Source organism: Apis florea, unplaced genomic scaffold (genome assembly GCF_048593485.1).
Source record: "Apis florea isolate Af1SG1 unplaced genomic scaffold, ASM4859348v1 contig_3496_pilon, whole genome shotgun sequence".
Classification (NCBI taxonomy): domain Eukaryota; kingdom Metazoa; phylum Arthropoda; class Insecta; order Hymenoptera; family Apidae; genus Apis; species Apis florea.
In genome coordinates, this window is record NW_028256773.1 from 9262752 (window position 1) to 9279947 (window position 17196).

Here is a 17196-nt window from a genome sequence, read left to right on the forward strand (position 1 = left end):
CATGTTATTATCGAGCAGACAACGAATGGAAAAAATGCAAAAAAAAAAAAACAAATGCAGAAACTAATAATTAACTGTTGTAGATTACTTTCCACAAAACGCGGAAAGTAGAAACTTGATAACGTTTTCGATCCACCTACAACATAACAATTATCATGATAATCTGAATTTCGTTCAAATCATTATCCAGGATAAGAATGAAAAATTAGCAATAGCTGTTATTTTGCGTATATATCATATATATATATATATAGTTCTTAAAGACAGAATAGAAGTTTTTTTTTCGACTAGTTTAAAAAATTTGATTTTATGATGATGATTAAGAACGGAAAGAAATTTTATGATATTCTGAATCTTCAACATAATTTCGATGCTTGGAGTCGATTATATCGATCCATTTCATCTAAATGAAATATCTATCACTATGCTTCTGAACATGCTGATTGCCATCGCGAAAATAAGCATCAATGTATTATTCCATTTGTTGTTTTTGACCCGAATTTATATATATATTCGCGATACTTTTAACATGATCGTGTGTTATAGGAGAAAAGAAAGCGAAGAAAATAAAAGGAAAAAGAGAAAAAGAAAAATTATATCGACGTAAAGAATTATATATATATATATTTTTTTTTAATAAGCCATGTTCCATTGTGCAAACTTAAAGATCATAGATCTTTTATAAATACAATTGATAAAAAATACAATTGAATTGTTCGATTTTGGGGAATCAATTCACGTGTTGACGCCTGCGAGCGTTATAAGTTCATATTTAAATATAGAATTTTCGATATGTTCCAAAGTCAATCGATTTGTTTGTTCGAATTTGAAAAATCGCGGAAAAAGATTGTCGTGGACACATGATCAAATCGGTTAGATTTAAATGATAAAATGCATCAAGATGAAACATTACGGAATTTTATGAAAGCTAAATAGTCGAAATTTTGCGAAATTCGACATACTATTTTCTTTCTTCAAATGAGATTTCTAAATAGAAAATTTATTTTAAAAAATACTATCCGAATAATTGAAAATGCAATCAATCATTGTATTATAAAAAATTTAGCAAACTGTAATACAGATTGATGAAAATTAGCGAAAAAAAAAGAAAGAAAAAAAAAAACGAAAAAGACTTGCATGAGTCTATATAACAGCTAACTTATTAACACCGGTATTGAGATTAAGTTTATTCAGCAACGAGTACGCCATGACACACTAACCAAGTGGTCGAGACCCACTTAAGCTACTGGGTGACCTCCATCGAAATGGAATGGATGGGGTGATAGTGCGTGATGTATTTTAAGCGTGGTTATACGCAACACTCACGGAAAACGTCCCGACGCGAGGCCGTCCACGCGCCAATGTCCTTCGATTTTCAAACGGGAAGACCATTAATCGACTGAGTTGTACGGCGCGGAGTGGAGTGGTGTGCCTCAGATCTCAGCAATGGGCCTTCGAGGAAACGGCTCGCATGCCATCGTGGCTCTCTCGCAAATATTCCATGTATCCTTCGATACGACCAACGTATAACGTAAACCAACGTATAACGCAATCGTATCCTATATCGTATGTCTACTTTTCAAAGCATCGCGTTGGATTTCGTGAATCTTCTCTTCGAAAATTGCAGCTTCTATTCTCACGGTTCTTTGGGAATGAGGGAGCGGAGTAAAAGTTTCACTTTTGGCCGACGTGAAATCCGTTTAACCCGAAAATTGATTGGTTAGACCAGACCCAGTTACTCGGCTCGTTTTGGCTTCTTTGGAATGGAGAAAGTCTCGATAGTTTCGTTGTTTGAAGGCCCGAGGATACTACGATGAATTTAACTGCTTTACGTAATCTCGTCTGGAAAGTCACGTATTGTCAAATATACTGAAAGTTTGGTTTTACCCAGTTCCGAGTAAAACAAACAAGGATGAAAATTACATTGCTCAAGATAATATAATGTTTCAAAATGGCAATATATTCAAACGTTGAAAAAATTTTTTAGCATAGATTGTAAAAATGAGTTAAGAAAACATTTGAAATTAATGATAGACAGATATATATATATATATATATATATATATATTGCAATACATAAGTAGTTATATTGCAATATTCTCCGTTCATTTTCTTTATTAACTATCTATTTTTATTTAGTCGAATCGTTTTGATATTTGGAAAAGACCGATTCTTTCATGATCAAAATCAGAGAGAGAAAGAGAGAGAGAGAGAGAGAGAGAGAGAGAGAGAGAGAAGATGAAGAAAGAAGAAGAAGAAGAAGAAGAAGAAGAAGAAGAAAATCGAATAAAAAAAAAAGATTTAAAATTCTTAGATACCGTCGCGAGGTACATTAGCTAACCGAGTAATACGTATACATTTCTTACGTAAACTAGCGAAAGTAGGCGGGTGCGAGAAACGTTCAACAACTGTGAGGCTAGCCACACAACCAGTCAGATGGCCAGCTATACACGTAGCGCCAAGGCGAAAGATACGTGAGAGCGCGTGTATACGTTTTCGAGCCGGTCTGGTTGGGAAAAAGATTGCGAAAGCCTATTGAAACCGCCTCCTCTGCGCCGAAAGGAGAAGGAGGCCTGGGCCGAGTCACGAAACAACTCGCCGGAGACATATCTGGGCCCCCTTACTTGTTCTCAACAGGCCTTAATTAACACGTGCTCCGGCTACGTGAGTTATTTATAATGCTTGCAATCGAACAGAACCGTATAATTGCTGCGTGTTCTCGGGTCCGGGAATTTTTCATTTGTTCGATCGATCTGACATTGCTCTATTACTATTTCCTTCTTTCTTTTTCTCCGTTCATTTTTCTAGGCATACATATAATATATATATATATATATTTTAAGTCTTTTTCAATGCAAGAATAAATAAATATTCTTCTATATATATGTAGATTTATATGGTTTTTTCAGGTATTTCAAAATATTTTCCAATATATTAAGATTAATATACTACATGTGTCCCTAGAAAAATGCATTTAGAAATATGTTTTTAATAATTCATTAAAAAAAAATATAAAATACTTATCTTTTCTAATACTACAATATATAATAACGAATTCATCTCTCATTAATATTAAAAAAGATAAATAGTTTATATTATTTAAAAAGTTAACTTAACTCATCGCTGCTTTTCAATATTGTGTTAACAAAAATAAAAGTGTCTTGCATTGTACTATATGTACATACAACGTTAAAAGTTTAAAAAGTAACTCGAATATGACAATTTATAAATTTAAACGATTCAACCAATTTCTCATGACAATATTAGTTTAATAAATCTGATATTACTTGCTAATTATTTTAATGACGGTCAATGCGTTAAATTAATTGTAATACGTAGTAACTATATAGAATGAATAATGATGATGAAGGATTCTTCGATATAAATAACAAGTATTGAAGGAAACATTTGAGCCTTGAAGAAAAATTTTTGTAAATTTTTAATTATTATCAACGCGAATCGGATCGAGAAAATTAAGCGTAAATGAACGAGTCTTAATATGAGCTCGTTAAGCTTAGGATATTTTTAAGGGAAGACGCTTTTTATCTTAATCACGGGAAAAAAAAAAATCGAAAAAAAGATGAATGATATTGAAATCGGTCACAAGAAAAAAAAAACGATGTATAACACAATTTAATCGTGGACCATGACCAAGTGATAGTGACTTCGAGAATCAGCTGGCAGTCTCAATGAGAGGCTGTATTTAAATTGCTCTTCATTTTATAAGGATTGTACGGAAACTGCTTGCGACAAAACGAAGAATCATACACTCTGTTAGGAATCTTTTCACGTAGACATCGCGATTTGCTTGCATATATTAGTATCAGAAAGTTATTAAAAACACATAAAAACGAGTTCAGGCAATAACCATTTTATAACTATGTCGTTCGTTTTTTTTTTTTTTTTTTTTTAACGAACGAGAAGAAGAAAATTGCACAAATCAAAACATATATGCAATCAAGCCTGAGAGAAGAAAAATCTACAGATGTTAAAAAAAAGCTACTACATTTTTATAAGTTTCTAACTATCTCCTTATCAGATTTATCTAGTTACGTTGAATTTTTTTCTTTAAAAAAAAGATGTTCATTAAGACGTTCCTCTTTTTACCAATATAACTTTTAATCAATACATCAATTGAATGTTGCTTAATCATATTTGTAAAATTTATCTTATTTTGATTTTCTTTTTTTTCTCCCTTATTCTATTTTTATTATTTTTCTTTTTTTTTTTTAAATTAGCATCGAAATCTATTATTACTAAAGAATCTAAAAATCTTTTTTTTTTATTATCTTTTTGTCTCTTTATAGAGTATTATTATTGTTGTTGTTGTTGTTATTGTTACTACTACTACTACTATTATTACATTATTAAAAACATCTATAATAAGAGCCACTTGAGCAGTTATATTTATGACTTTATGAATAAAAATAAGAAAAAATAAAATGGAAATAAACGAAGAAAAAGAAAAAAAAAATATTGAAAAAAAGATGAATTGTATTATATATAATATTCAGACTCTTTATGAAATCAAAATTTCTATGGTGCATCCAGATCTTTATTTCCGACAGCATTCTGAACGTTTATATGGGCCACATAATAATTTCATCGATACATATAACGATAAATATATGAGAAATGAAGATAATAAGCTCGAAGATAAAAAGCTTCGCATCCTCGTCACGCTATTACGTGAGAAGACGCCTGCGCTGTACGCGCGGGAGAGGTGCTGCTGCGTCCACGTATACTTACACGCGATCGAGGGAGTAGGACGTAGAGGGTGGGAGTAGGGAAGGAGGATAGGAGGGATAGTAGCCCGGTGGGAGACAAGGATTCGTGTCATTGTCAATGGGTAATCAGGTCAGTGGGCCAGTGGGACGACCACTTTCAATTTCAGTCCTTCTAACTGTGTGCAACTCGCTGTGCCGCGTGCGTCGTATATTATCTTGCGCTTTCGTTCTCCATCTCTTTTTTTCGTATCACGACCTCGATAAGTTTGTCTCCTCTTCCCTTCCCTCATATTCGCATGCTCCTATTTTTCTAATTCTATACGTTGCCGTGCATACGTTATTTAATATCACGATATATATGCTCGTATGGTTCTTCTCGAGAGCATGAAGTGAACAAAAAAAAAAAAAAAAAAAGAAGTGGAAAGAAGGGAAATATATATCATAGCAAAATCATAAACAGCAGAACCATGAGACACGAGAAAAGAAAAGATTATACGGAAGAAGAGAAGAGAAGAGAGGAAGTCCTGACACGTGCCAATCACATTATACTTCTTTAATTGCAAATATACCAAGCATCATATGGTTTAATAGAAAGGAATGACGAGTGATAGAGAGAGTGATATGCGGGATAAGAGACGCGGGAATGAATGATGCACGCGCGATCATGCTATCTCACTCGTTCATTTCCTATTCGCTTGCTCGCACGAACGCCGGGAAAGATAGCAGAAAGTAGGACGCGTATTAAAAACCACAGACCATGTCCCGTGGCGTCACTTCTCGTGCCTCGCCACGGCGCGTCAGTATTACTCAATCGAATTCATCATAACTGACATGAGAAACATACGAACGAATATTTGACCGAACAATCAAAAACATGAAATTATAGACAAGTTGTCGAATTCAAAGGAAGATAAAAAAAAGGAAAAAATTATATAGGATATAAAAGAAAGAAAAATTATATAGGATATAAAAAAAAAACGATCAGACACGATCAACGCTATAACGTGATGATCGAATCGATAGAAATACCTAACATCTTATGATCTTACGATAAGATCTTCAATTCCGATGATTCGAGTATGAAATTCGTGTAACACAATGGCGGTAAAAATTGTTCTTTTTATTTTTTATTTTTAAATTAAAAGCAAAAAACAAAATATAGATACACATTTTTTCATTATTATATTGTATGCGCGCGCGCGCACACATACACACACACACACATATAAAAGTTCCAGAGAAATATTACTTGGATGCTAAATTTAGCAAGTAATCGAAACGAGACTAACGCCATGGCACGGCAAACGCGAGCATTATAAAACGCGCGCCTTTTCCACGATTCAATGATTCTTAATTACATTTAAAAATTAATCAAATGATCAAGTATCGCACACTAAATAAATAAAATTCAATGAATTAGACCGAGAAAGATTGTGAAAAGTCAAAAAAACGAATTGATTAGATCAAGATCAAATTTATTCGATTGATAAAAAATTTGTTAATTATTTAATCGAATAAATATGATTTGATTTTCCACTTATAAAATTAATTAATTATAATATTTATAAAATAAAAAAAAAATATTGTATTTATAAAACCATTCAATTCATGTTTTTCTTATAAAGATGTAAAAATAATTTCATTTGGAAAAAAATTATCACTATCCAAAAAAAAGCGTCCAAAAGAAGGAAGACGATCATAAATCTAAGAAACAATATCCATAATATATAAGCGAAAAATTGATAAAATTTGTTTTCATTCTTTTAAAATGATTATGTTAGTTTGTAATAATGCGCATGGCTGAATAAATCGAACGTTTTTAAACATTTTAATACCCCGACTTCTTTAAACGTTGGGCGCATGCGTCTAGTAGAATGGCTAGCAATACTTATATTCTTTAGGCAAGCTTTTAGATATCATTGAGAGGGCGCCACAAGTTAGAAGAAACAATTTGGCGATATGAGATATACTTACTCATCTATATAAGTATGATTTACTTTTCAAAGTCGATCCGCAGATGTAGATGTAGCATGAATGCACTTTTACAAACATATATCACTTTGCATTTACAGCATTATGTAATTATATAAATACGTTACGCATAATTATATTTATATTTAAATAAATCAATAATAAAAAAATATATGTTATTGATACATTAAAAATATAAAGCGAAACATTTTCAAACGGATAAATATATCTAATATTTTAAGTAATGATTTTAATATATCTAACAATTCAATAAGATATATAATAAGAGATAGGTAATTTATTATTAGCAAATAAAAATTTATATCATAAATATAATAATTTTTAAATTCGTCATATTTCAAAATCGAAGTATTACTTTCGACCCCACCACTTTCCCCTAACAATTATTGTTGTTGGCTCGACTTGGTGTTATTGAGTTATTCCAATGCGAGTTTATCAAAGTGGGTCAAGCGATTCAATAGCGACCGCCGTGAAGGAGAAACGACCCATCGTCTTAACATGGCGTGGGAGTATAAACGTATATGTATATATATATATATATATATATATATATATATGTATATATATATATATGAGAGAGAGAGAGAGAGAGAGAGAGAGAGAATAACGTACATGCGATGAAACACACATTACTGACTAAACGCTACCGAATTGGTACACATTAAAAAATAATATAAAGTTTATATAAGGATCGACTTGGATCGATGCATCTTCTCGATTAAAAAAGATCGTTAATGATTCATATCTTCATCAGATTTATTTTATATTTTATATCAGATTTATTTTATATTAGATTTATTTTATTATTTGCTTATTAGTATATAATTTTATTATTAATCTGACTATTATAAATTCCGTCATGATCATATTGCAACGTTAATCGATATCTTTTCAAACATAATTGCATGCATATATAATCATTGTCATTTTGTTAAGAAAAGAAGTAATTATATGGTTTTCTATAATCAACACATAGAAAGACGGATGGACGAGCCATAAATTTCCGTAGAAAAGCAACGAAAACGAATTTTCTTCGCTCCCGGTGAGAGTTGGGACAACAATGTCAATGGTTGTTTCAATGCGAACAATAGAAATAGAAAGAAATTGGTGTGTATCCTCGGTCTAGCAAGCAATAAATAAATCAAGAATATTAGACGTCACGGAGAAACAAGCGAGTGGAAGGTAAATGAAAAACAACCCGAACATCGTCTCATGGAATGAAGCACGAATAAGAAAGACGAAGAAAATGAAAAGAGTCGCGTGTCTCTATTGCCGAACAATTATACCATACTTCCAAACTTACAGAACTTTATTGAAAAAAGAAAGTGAATCTAAGAAAGATTGCGAAATTTTTTTCGCATAATACAAAGAAAACAAATAAAATATTATTCACGCATACAAGGATTATTTATTAACTTATAATCTGATAGCTAAATTGTTTTTTACATAATTGATTTTGACAATTGCTTAAGTCTAATTAGACGATATAAACTGATATTCATGTATATCTTGCCACTACAAAAGAGTGAAATCTTTATGTCAAGTATACTTTTCACTATCCATTTTGACTATAATCATATTTAATAATGTGTAATATATTTAATGTGTTTTAAATTAAAATCAATGATATACAATGAAAAGAACAGAGAAGAAAAAATTAAACGAGATTATTAAACTGATATATTACATATCGATTCCATATCATTTGAAATGTACGCATGAGGGTAGTTTCGCAAATAAGATAGCATCTAAAGAGTATATAAAACAGATTAAATGATGTATCGAAGACACAGCCTTGAATATTGAAAAATTTTTTTGAAATGGTATCACATTTAAATTCAAACTCAGTCTTTAGATGTCACATTCTACGTTGTATTTGCAAACATTTTGCAAGCACTTACTTACTTTGCATTTTGCTTTGAGCACGCGTCATTTTTTTTTCGAAAATCATTTTGTATACGAAATATATACGAAAAGATAACAGATCTTTATCAGGCTATAAGAAGAAATTGAGGAGATAAGAAAGTTGGCACCTCTTGGATCTCTTATGTGTGTCCTTGATCGAGCGGATAATCGTGATTTATTGTGCGTGTAAATAGACGACCCAACCCTCCGACAAACAAATAACAAGTGAATTTCGACGCGGCAGGTAGATGTTTTCGAGACCTATTGTCGAGAAGGACGTATCGAAAGAGCCGTCCATTGATCGAGGGATCGCGATTCGTACCGGCCACGCGCCGCTACGCTTACGAAAATTCGAGAAAACTGTGACAATCCATTTTCTTTGGCTGTTCAAGTCAAAACGGTATAATAAAAGTAAAAGTCGCAGCCGACTTATATACACTTTTGCTCATAGGACTAATATTTTATCTTTACCAAAGAAAGGGAAGAGAAACATGATGCAATTTCTCAGAAAAAAATACTTTTTAAAATAAAAAAACGATTATTAACAATATTTTTTTTCTCTATTTGATCTTTTATGAAAATGATAATGATCGCGTTTAATCAACGAAGAAAGAGCGAATCGCAGAATGATTGTGTAATTTTATTGTCTCCAGAGATCGTAAGATGATTTTCATTTGAAATCGAAATAAATTCAGTTCCATTTGCCCGAATTTAGAATTCTGTTCAAATAAAAGATTCGAGGAACAAGATGAATCTGTTTATAAAGAGAAAGAGAAAAGGGGAATGAGGAAAGGAGAGAGAGAGAGAGAGAGAGAGAGAGAGAGAGAGAGAGAGAGAGATTTTTAGCTTTCGCGTCTTCTAGGTTGACTTGTTCGCAAAGTATCGTGTCGTTGAAGTCCGAAAAAATGAAAGTAAAAGTAAAAGTATCGATACTGGGAGCCGTGTATATATATATATACATTCATATATGACTTGACCGCATGAAACGCGAGCATTCGAAAGAGAACGCAACTGATTCGAGACGCATCTTTTCGACCTTTAAAATCGTAGATTTCTCTCGTATAGATTAAAGCTCTGAAATTTGCAAAATGTTTTCAATTGTCACAGATATATTGCAAACTATATAATTATATATAATTAGTTTCGCTTCTTGTAATATCAGATCCATTTTTAATCATAATCCGAATATTGATATCCAATTATACAATTATCAAAATTCAAGTTTCCAAATGTAAGCTGTATACTTTTGAAAAATACAAAATAATTTAAATTCTATTAATTTGATTAAATGAATTTATTTTTCGAACTAAATTAAATATATAATACATTTTATTATAATGATTGTAATTTATAGATCATATTTTTTTTATAAAAAATTTTAATGAAAATCAACATTTTAAATTCCAATATTTTTAAAAGTTTAATAACATAATAATAATAATTAATAAGATAATTATTATAATAAAATAATTATTATATAATATAATTATATTTATATAATATAATTATTATTAATATTTTGCGTCGACGCAAAATAGTTTGCAGTGTTTTTATAAAATAAACATATGTCGCTATAATTCTAAATAAACTATAATGATTAAATTATAATGATGACCATAATAATAAAACTATAATGATTATTTTTTAATTTATCGAATCAATTTAATGCAAAAAAACAATAATATAGAGAAAGCAGAATCGAAAATATAAATTATATCAAATAATCCAAAAGTCATTGTATCATTCGATCAATCAGTATTATAATCATAATCGGAAATTTTGTACATTTATATAATTATTAGTAAATTATAATTATCGATATGTATCTATATTTTAGTAATATAGATACAAAAATATACACATATTATACACGTACCGTGATAAATTAAATCATGAAATCTTAAAAATGGCAATCAATTTTGTGGAATAGAGACAAAAAAAATGTGTGAAAATGAAAAAAAAAAAATCTTCGGAACGATACATTCCGGCTAATCATTTTTAAAGATATACGAAAATATTGGATCGGAATTTAGTTGGATTTCTAAAAGTATTATCATGTTTCGAAATTATTAGGATTCCCGAGAATTTTCTTTGATAATAATGATGGAATTATTCTTTTAATTTTGTAGAATATAGTACCTAAAAATATTTAATCTCCTTAAAATTTTAGAGAATCTCTAGAAATTTTCTAAAAAAACTATAAAGTACTTTCGAAACACGATCCGATTCCAACCAATTATGTCCCGGATTTCGGATATTTTCGAATATTTTTAAGAATTATTTTCGAGAGTAATTCTAGAAAGAGCAACTTTTTTTTCGAATAAGAGTAAATTTCGATCTGATTTTTTCTCGATCTTCATCTTGAGGTTTCGATATTTGGGACTTCTTGGATACAATCATTTCTTCAATATCTAATACACACACATTTCCGTAATAATATGGTCTCTCCTATCATTAATCGCGTTAACTTTCGAAAATCAGAGATAGGATTAAAACTGGTCTCGTTAAAATTCGATAAATTTGATAAAAGAGAATAAAATGTGTAAAATAGAATAAATTAAAACGGAAATTAAAATTTATATTCTTATATTGTAATATATAATTTATAGTTCTTTTAAGAGTACAAATTTAAACATTTCTTTGTCATTTTTTTCATATCTGTATTACGAATAAATTGTCATGCTCGAAACGATTTAATACCCGTTGCTCAAGTATTTATATACCGGCAAAGGTTCACGATTATTTAATTTAAACGTAATTATTACAAGAATACAAAAAAAATAAACAAAGAGAAACAAAAAGAAAAAAGAAGAAAAACAAACGAAATGGAACAGTTAATTATAAATAGAGAAAATCGAGTGTGAATTGCCCTTGATGCGGATGAGAAACAGTTTGTATCTTTGTAATGAGCCCGCGTAATCGCGCAATGCAGCTAATTATCGGTATTAATGCTGGCAAGAATCATGAATATTTATACTTGACATATTTATTGCAACAAACAGCGGGAAATTAGAATCGTTATATGCGGACTTCTTTTTTCATCTCGCTCATCTTTATCCTTGAATCCTTGATATTTGTGTCACGATGAAAAAAAAAAAAAAAATTAAAATTTCTATCTCCAATTTTGTTGAATTGTCTGATTCGTAATAATCCATCCATTTGAAAAAATGATAACTAATCGATCAACAAAAAAAGTAAAAAAAGAAAATGAAAAGTTTCTTTCTTCCACCTTTGAATAAAACCGACATACACTTATATAGACTTATTGTATTTTAACAAATACAATAACATTCATTTAAATTCCACGTCTCATTCAAATTAAAATAATCCAAACCTATTATTATCTCATCAATAAATATTTCGAATTCATATAAAATTTATTATTGACAAAACAATGAATGTGGATGATATAACGAAAATAAACCATAAAAAAGTATAAGAAACCCTATTTTCGAAAAGATGCCATGTACGTCACGTAAAATATGCAATTTCCAAAATTTGAATTTTTATAATAATAATTTTCTAAAAATGATATCAATATATTTCTGAGATTCTTTCCATAAAAATTAATCTAAACGAGTATCTTTATTCTGTATCTGATTTTATCCTGAATTTATCCTAGATGAATATCTCGAATTTTCATTATAATGTCATATTATATTTGGACTAATTTTCATCGAAAAAACCTTACCGATCTATTGATAGATATTTCTATTCTATTATTTTAGGAAAATGAAAATTATAGAAATTTAAATTTTCAGAATTGTAAAATATATTATATTATGTACATCATACGTGTATCGCACGACCTAATATGAATTTTAATCTTAAAAATTCTGATACATTTTGAGATACAATTCCGTTATTCGTTCATCATCATATTATGTAATATTGGTTATATATCAAAATCTATATTTTTTGCAAAAATTGAATTGAATAAGACTTACTTTCTCTAAATTTTACAACAACAAAGTTTTTCTAAATAATATAATTAAGACATAATCAATATATGATATGTGTTCTACTCTTAATATAATATCTTATGATACTAGATAAGTCCTAATATCGAATTATTTATTTTCAAAAAATTTTCATAATCGTACTCAATAACATGATAGAATAAGCTATGATAACTAGCTATGATAAATATGAGAAGATCGTAACATAAATAAAAACGAAATACTATTTCGTTCGGCCATGAAGTTACAAGTTCATAAAAAACGAATAAGAAATTTTTGAATTTGAAATTTTTTGTTGGAAATTTTTTCTAATTTTCATAAAAAAACGTACGAATTTTAACGTAACATAGTTAAATGATTCCACGTATACATATATTTTTTTTATATTAACAAATTAATTTTACAAATTTAATGATTATATGCAAATTTTTATAAATTTCTCTTTTGAGAATCAAATTTTTGAAAATCAAAAATCAAATTGGCTACATTTTCTTTCTTGCAAATCTTTTAACAATTTATCATTCATTGATTTCAAAGATTCTATTTTAACAAAAAATAAACTCACTTTGTAACTAAAATTAAAAAAAAATGCATAAAATATGGTTGAATTTTTTTCTTTTTAATTTTTACATTCATCGATTTTTTTTTATATAAAAAATTTACAAAATAAGAATTTGTTTATAATTTTCAAAATTGCAAAATTAGTTTTAAATTTAAAATAATGATAAATATTACATGTATATGGTTAAATCTCTTACATTCAAAGTAAAAAAGAAAAAAAAGAAAAAAAAATGCAATTTTATTCGATAAATAAATTTTGAAATAAAAATATTTTCGAAACATAAACATAAATTTCGATTCATTTTGAAAATAGCAAAAATTATAAATTTTTTATAAACTTTTTTATAACTTATATTGTTGAATAAGTTCAAAATTAGCAAGATGAATTAATTTTCCCATAAATTTCATATAGTTTATATTATATCGCAGTTTGAAAAAAATCAAAATTAAAAAGTAATCAATTTTGACACGGAATGATTTATTTCTTTATTTAAATTTAAAATAATAGAATACATACAGCTACTAAATATTCGGTTCATTTGCTGCGGAATTTAGCGAAACGTATTGTTGCGCGCGATAATCATAAGCGTCATTTAGAAAATCATGTGAGCTGTACAACTCCCGATTTCATGAAATTCACTTGAATTTAAATTTTATCACGCGCCAAAGAATCATGTTCTAACAACTGCTTTGATTCCGATTCGTATTGTATCGTATTGAATTTTATTGAATCAATATAAAATCATCATTTCGCATATACTTGCTGCTTTTATTTCCTTCTTTTAGAAATTTTATCCTTTTTTTTGTACTGAAACTTTTCTAAAAACTTTTCAGTCAAGTTTATCCATGAAATATTTTTTGGAAGATTTTTTTAGGCATATGACAGGTACTTTGAATTTTGCATTATGATTAAATTTCACATTATTTCGATCAATCGACATTATTCAAATATATATATATATAGATAATAATTTCCAAATAACTTATAAAAATTAACAATAAATATATAATATATAAGAATAAAAATAAATATATAAGAATACATAGTATTCTTCGTATACTTGCAAAACACAAAACAAATTCGTTTTATTGTCATAAATTTTGTTGATTTCTAATTGTCATTGTTAACAAATCACAATAAAATCGAGCAATTAATGTATTTAATTTTGTAATATAAGTGTTATTTATAATGTGAATATTTATAATATGTAAAAGAAATATTATTAAGTATTAATATAAATGAAATGTAAAAATAAGGAAATAATTTAAAAATATAATATTTTGACTATATCGCGTTGCACAATGAAAAAGAATGATATTACGTATAGTACCTGTAGTTCTTAAGAGATGGATCAAGTCGAACAAACGAACGAGTAAAGCGTGTACAAACAGTCGATTAAGAGGTTGGAGGGGAGGATGAAGGGAAGAGAAGAAAGAAAGAAAATAGGAGAGAGGATAAGAATAAGAAAGCGAATGATGAAAGAGAGCAAGAGAACCAAACAACGTGCAAACGTTTTGCGTTGAACAGAAAAGAGAAGGTAGAAAAGACAGCACGCACAAAGTGAGAGGAAGCCGATTGAAAGCGAAAGCGGAAGCAAGAAAGAGAAAAAGGTAAAGAGTAAGAGTGAAGCACGGGAGAAAAGCAGCGAGAAAAAGAGGAAAAGAGTTTGGCAAACGGTATAATGTGCGCCAACAAAGAACTCAAGAGCATAGAAATGAATGGTTGAGATTACCTGATGTATCGTTTGTTTGCAGATCGGTGACCAAATTAACCGATGATTGCGAATGTGTTTGTTGCTGCTGTTGTTGAGCCTGATGCTGTTGTACTTGATGAAGGGTTTCTTGTTCAGATTCAGCCAAAGGCAGATTAATCGTCGTGTTGTTTTCTGTCAGGATAGTTGGTACCGAGGATGAGGAGGAGGAGGAGGAAGAAGAGGAAGAAGAGGAGGAAGAGGAGGAAGAGGATGACGATGATTCCGTAAGGGCCGTCGCAGTGGTGTTCTCGAGGGCCGTATGGCCCCCACCTTCCCCTGTCCCTGTAGCCATTCGGCCCTCGTGCATACCAGCAGACAGACAGACGGGGGTCCCTCCTCCTGCACGTCGTCCTCGAGCGCACGCACTTCTTTCGAAACACTTACACTCTCTTACGTGCCCTCGCTCTCTTTCTAACCCCCGTCTATCTATCTGTCTATCTCACTTCTTTTCTCTCTATCTAGCCAACAGGAGAACGCGCACTCGCTCTTATTTCTTCTTTCTCTCTCTTTCCTTTATTCTTGCCTGATGTCTTCTCTCTCTGTCCTTCTCTCTTCCTCTTTGTGTGCGCACACTCTTACTATCCTCCTCTCTTTTTACTACTACGCTCCCCGCGCCGGCCAGCGCCGTCTGAGCGTACCGAAACTACACCGTCTCTTTCAACCAAACATCAGTATATCACACAACAGCGACATCACACACGCCCGCGGAAAAATAAGCCCCGCGCGGATTATTAACCTCCTGTCTGCCGACTCGAAAAAAATCGAACGTTAGACAAATGTAGGTCTGTAGGCCACTTCACTTACACTTTGCATCGGGACGGGCACTCCCTTAGTCAAGCGAGCGTCCGGCGCACCGTTGCGCTCTGACAGCACGAGTTCCAGGGCCGTGTATTCAATGCCGGTACCCGTTGCCGGTTCGCGTTATCCGCATTATCGTTCATTGAAATTATGTTTTTCGCTATCCACCTTGCAATTTTTGCCATTGCTATACGACATTTATCAATGTTACGTTTTTTACAATTTTTTTATTGAATTTTAATATAACATAAATGAATTCTAAATATTTGAATCAAAATAAATAATAAATTCTCAAATTATCGATATAAAATTTTATTTATATATATATATATATATATGTATATATATGTATATATGTATATACATATATACACACACACATAAAATATATACATATATACACATAAAATTAAAACTTATGAAATATAAATTTTTTGTATATTTTTTTTTGTTCTGTGCACGATCTATATATTAATTAGTATTAAACTATCTTGATTAATCTTGGATGGCATAAATTATATATCCTTATATATTTATAACGAAAATATTATATTTTTGATCTTTTTCTAATTTTATTTTATCTTTATATAATATTTTATCGAATTATTAACGATTAAATATTTAAAAAATTTATAACTATAATTTTTAACAAAATTCAAAATGCTCTTAATACTTTATAACTTTGTAAATTTATTATATTCTAGAAATGAAAAAAAAATTATTTATTTTAAAATTATATTTAAAAAATATTTCGTTCGTATTATGATATTATGATATATCATAGTTTCATAAGAATCAATTAATCATTGTACCCAATTTTATGATATATAGGCACGGCAGTGGATAACGAAAGGGAAAATATCTATTCCGATTTCGTAAATACTGTATAATATAAGAAAAGTTTGGCCAAATTTTTTGGATAAAGTTAAATATCAAATCTTAAATAATAATAAAATAATTTTGTGATCGTTTACTTTTAATTGTACCATATTGAATAATAATAAAAGGGAAAGTAATTTGAAAGAAGAAACGTATTGAACCAAGTTTTATATGGGTACCAGAAATTACTAGCCACGGCACTGTGTTCCAATAATGTATCACGGAAAGACGCAATTTCCGAAAGATTTCCTAGTTCTTTGATGTTTGCAAGCAGTTAAAATCTGCAAATTGAAAAGCTGTCAAATGCGTTTTTCGTGTTATAAATGTTGTCAATTTACCACTGTCTTATAAATACAATCATACCGTCTAAGTAGGTCAGATGTCACAATATCTGAACGTCTTATTATGGGGCGTTTTTACACCAAATGTTGCATAACTCGCCACGCACGACTTCACCAAATATAACCGTGTAAAAACTATGACCTGACGGACATAATGCAATGTAATCCCTTTTCATTGTACAATACACTTGACTAACGCTTTCGAGTAGCGTTTGCAGCGCTATCTAAAATTGACTAGCGCGAAATACGAAGCATAAAATTATTCTTTCTTTGTTCTTTG

The 17196-nt window shown here is 30.0% G+C and overlaps 1 protein-coding gene and 1 long non-coding RNA gene across 3 annotated transcripts; one reads left to right on the forward strand and one right to left on the reverse strand.

Annotated features, from left to right (window-relative positions):
* Positions 1-984: 984 nt before the first annotated feature.
* On the reverse strand, positions 985-17086 carry LOC147656882 (uncharacterized). 2 transcript variants are annotated; one of them, XM_086913071.1, is made up of 4 exons: positions 16939-17086; positions 16755-16856; positions 14878-15883; positions 985-1842 (listed from the first exon to the last, which is right to left on the reverse strand). In XM_086913071.1, the coding sequence occupies exons 3-4, from the start codon at positions 15203-15205 to the stop codon at positions 1829-1831; spliced, it is 342 nt and encodes a 113-aa protein (XP_086769197.1). In that variant the 5' UTR covers positions 15206-15883; positions 16755-16856; positions 16939-17086; the 3' UTR covers positions 985-1828. The 2 variants fall into 2 exon arrangements, 1 of the variants encoding a protein (XP_086769197.1); XR_015293580.1 differs by lacking the exons at positions 985-1842; positions 14878-15883 and adding an exon at positions 15904-15954 and having other exon boundaries at positions 16939-17079.
* Positions 5493-8115, forward strand: LOC147656883 (uncharacterized). The gene is made up of 2 exons (XR_015293581.1): positions 5493-5831; positions 7696-8115. It is a non-coding gene; the product is annotated as an uncharacterized LOC147656883 (long non-coding RNA).
* Positions 17087-17196: the final 110 nt, after the last annotated feature.

Excerpts from the sequence above, each read along its gene's own strand:
- LOC147656882 (XM_086913071.1), bottom strand. The coding sequence starts at position 15,205 with ATGCACGAGGGCCGAATGGCTACAGGGACAGGGGAAGGTGGGGGCCAT.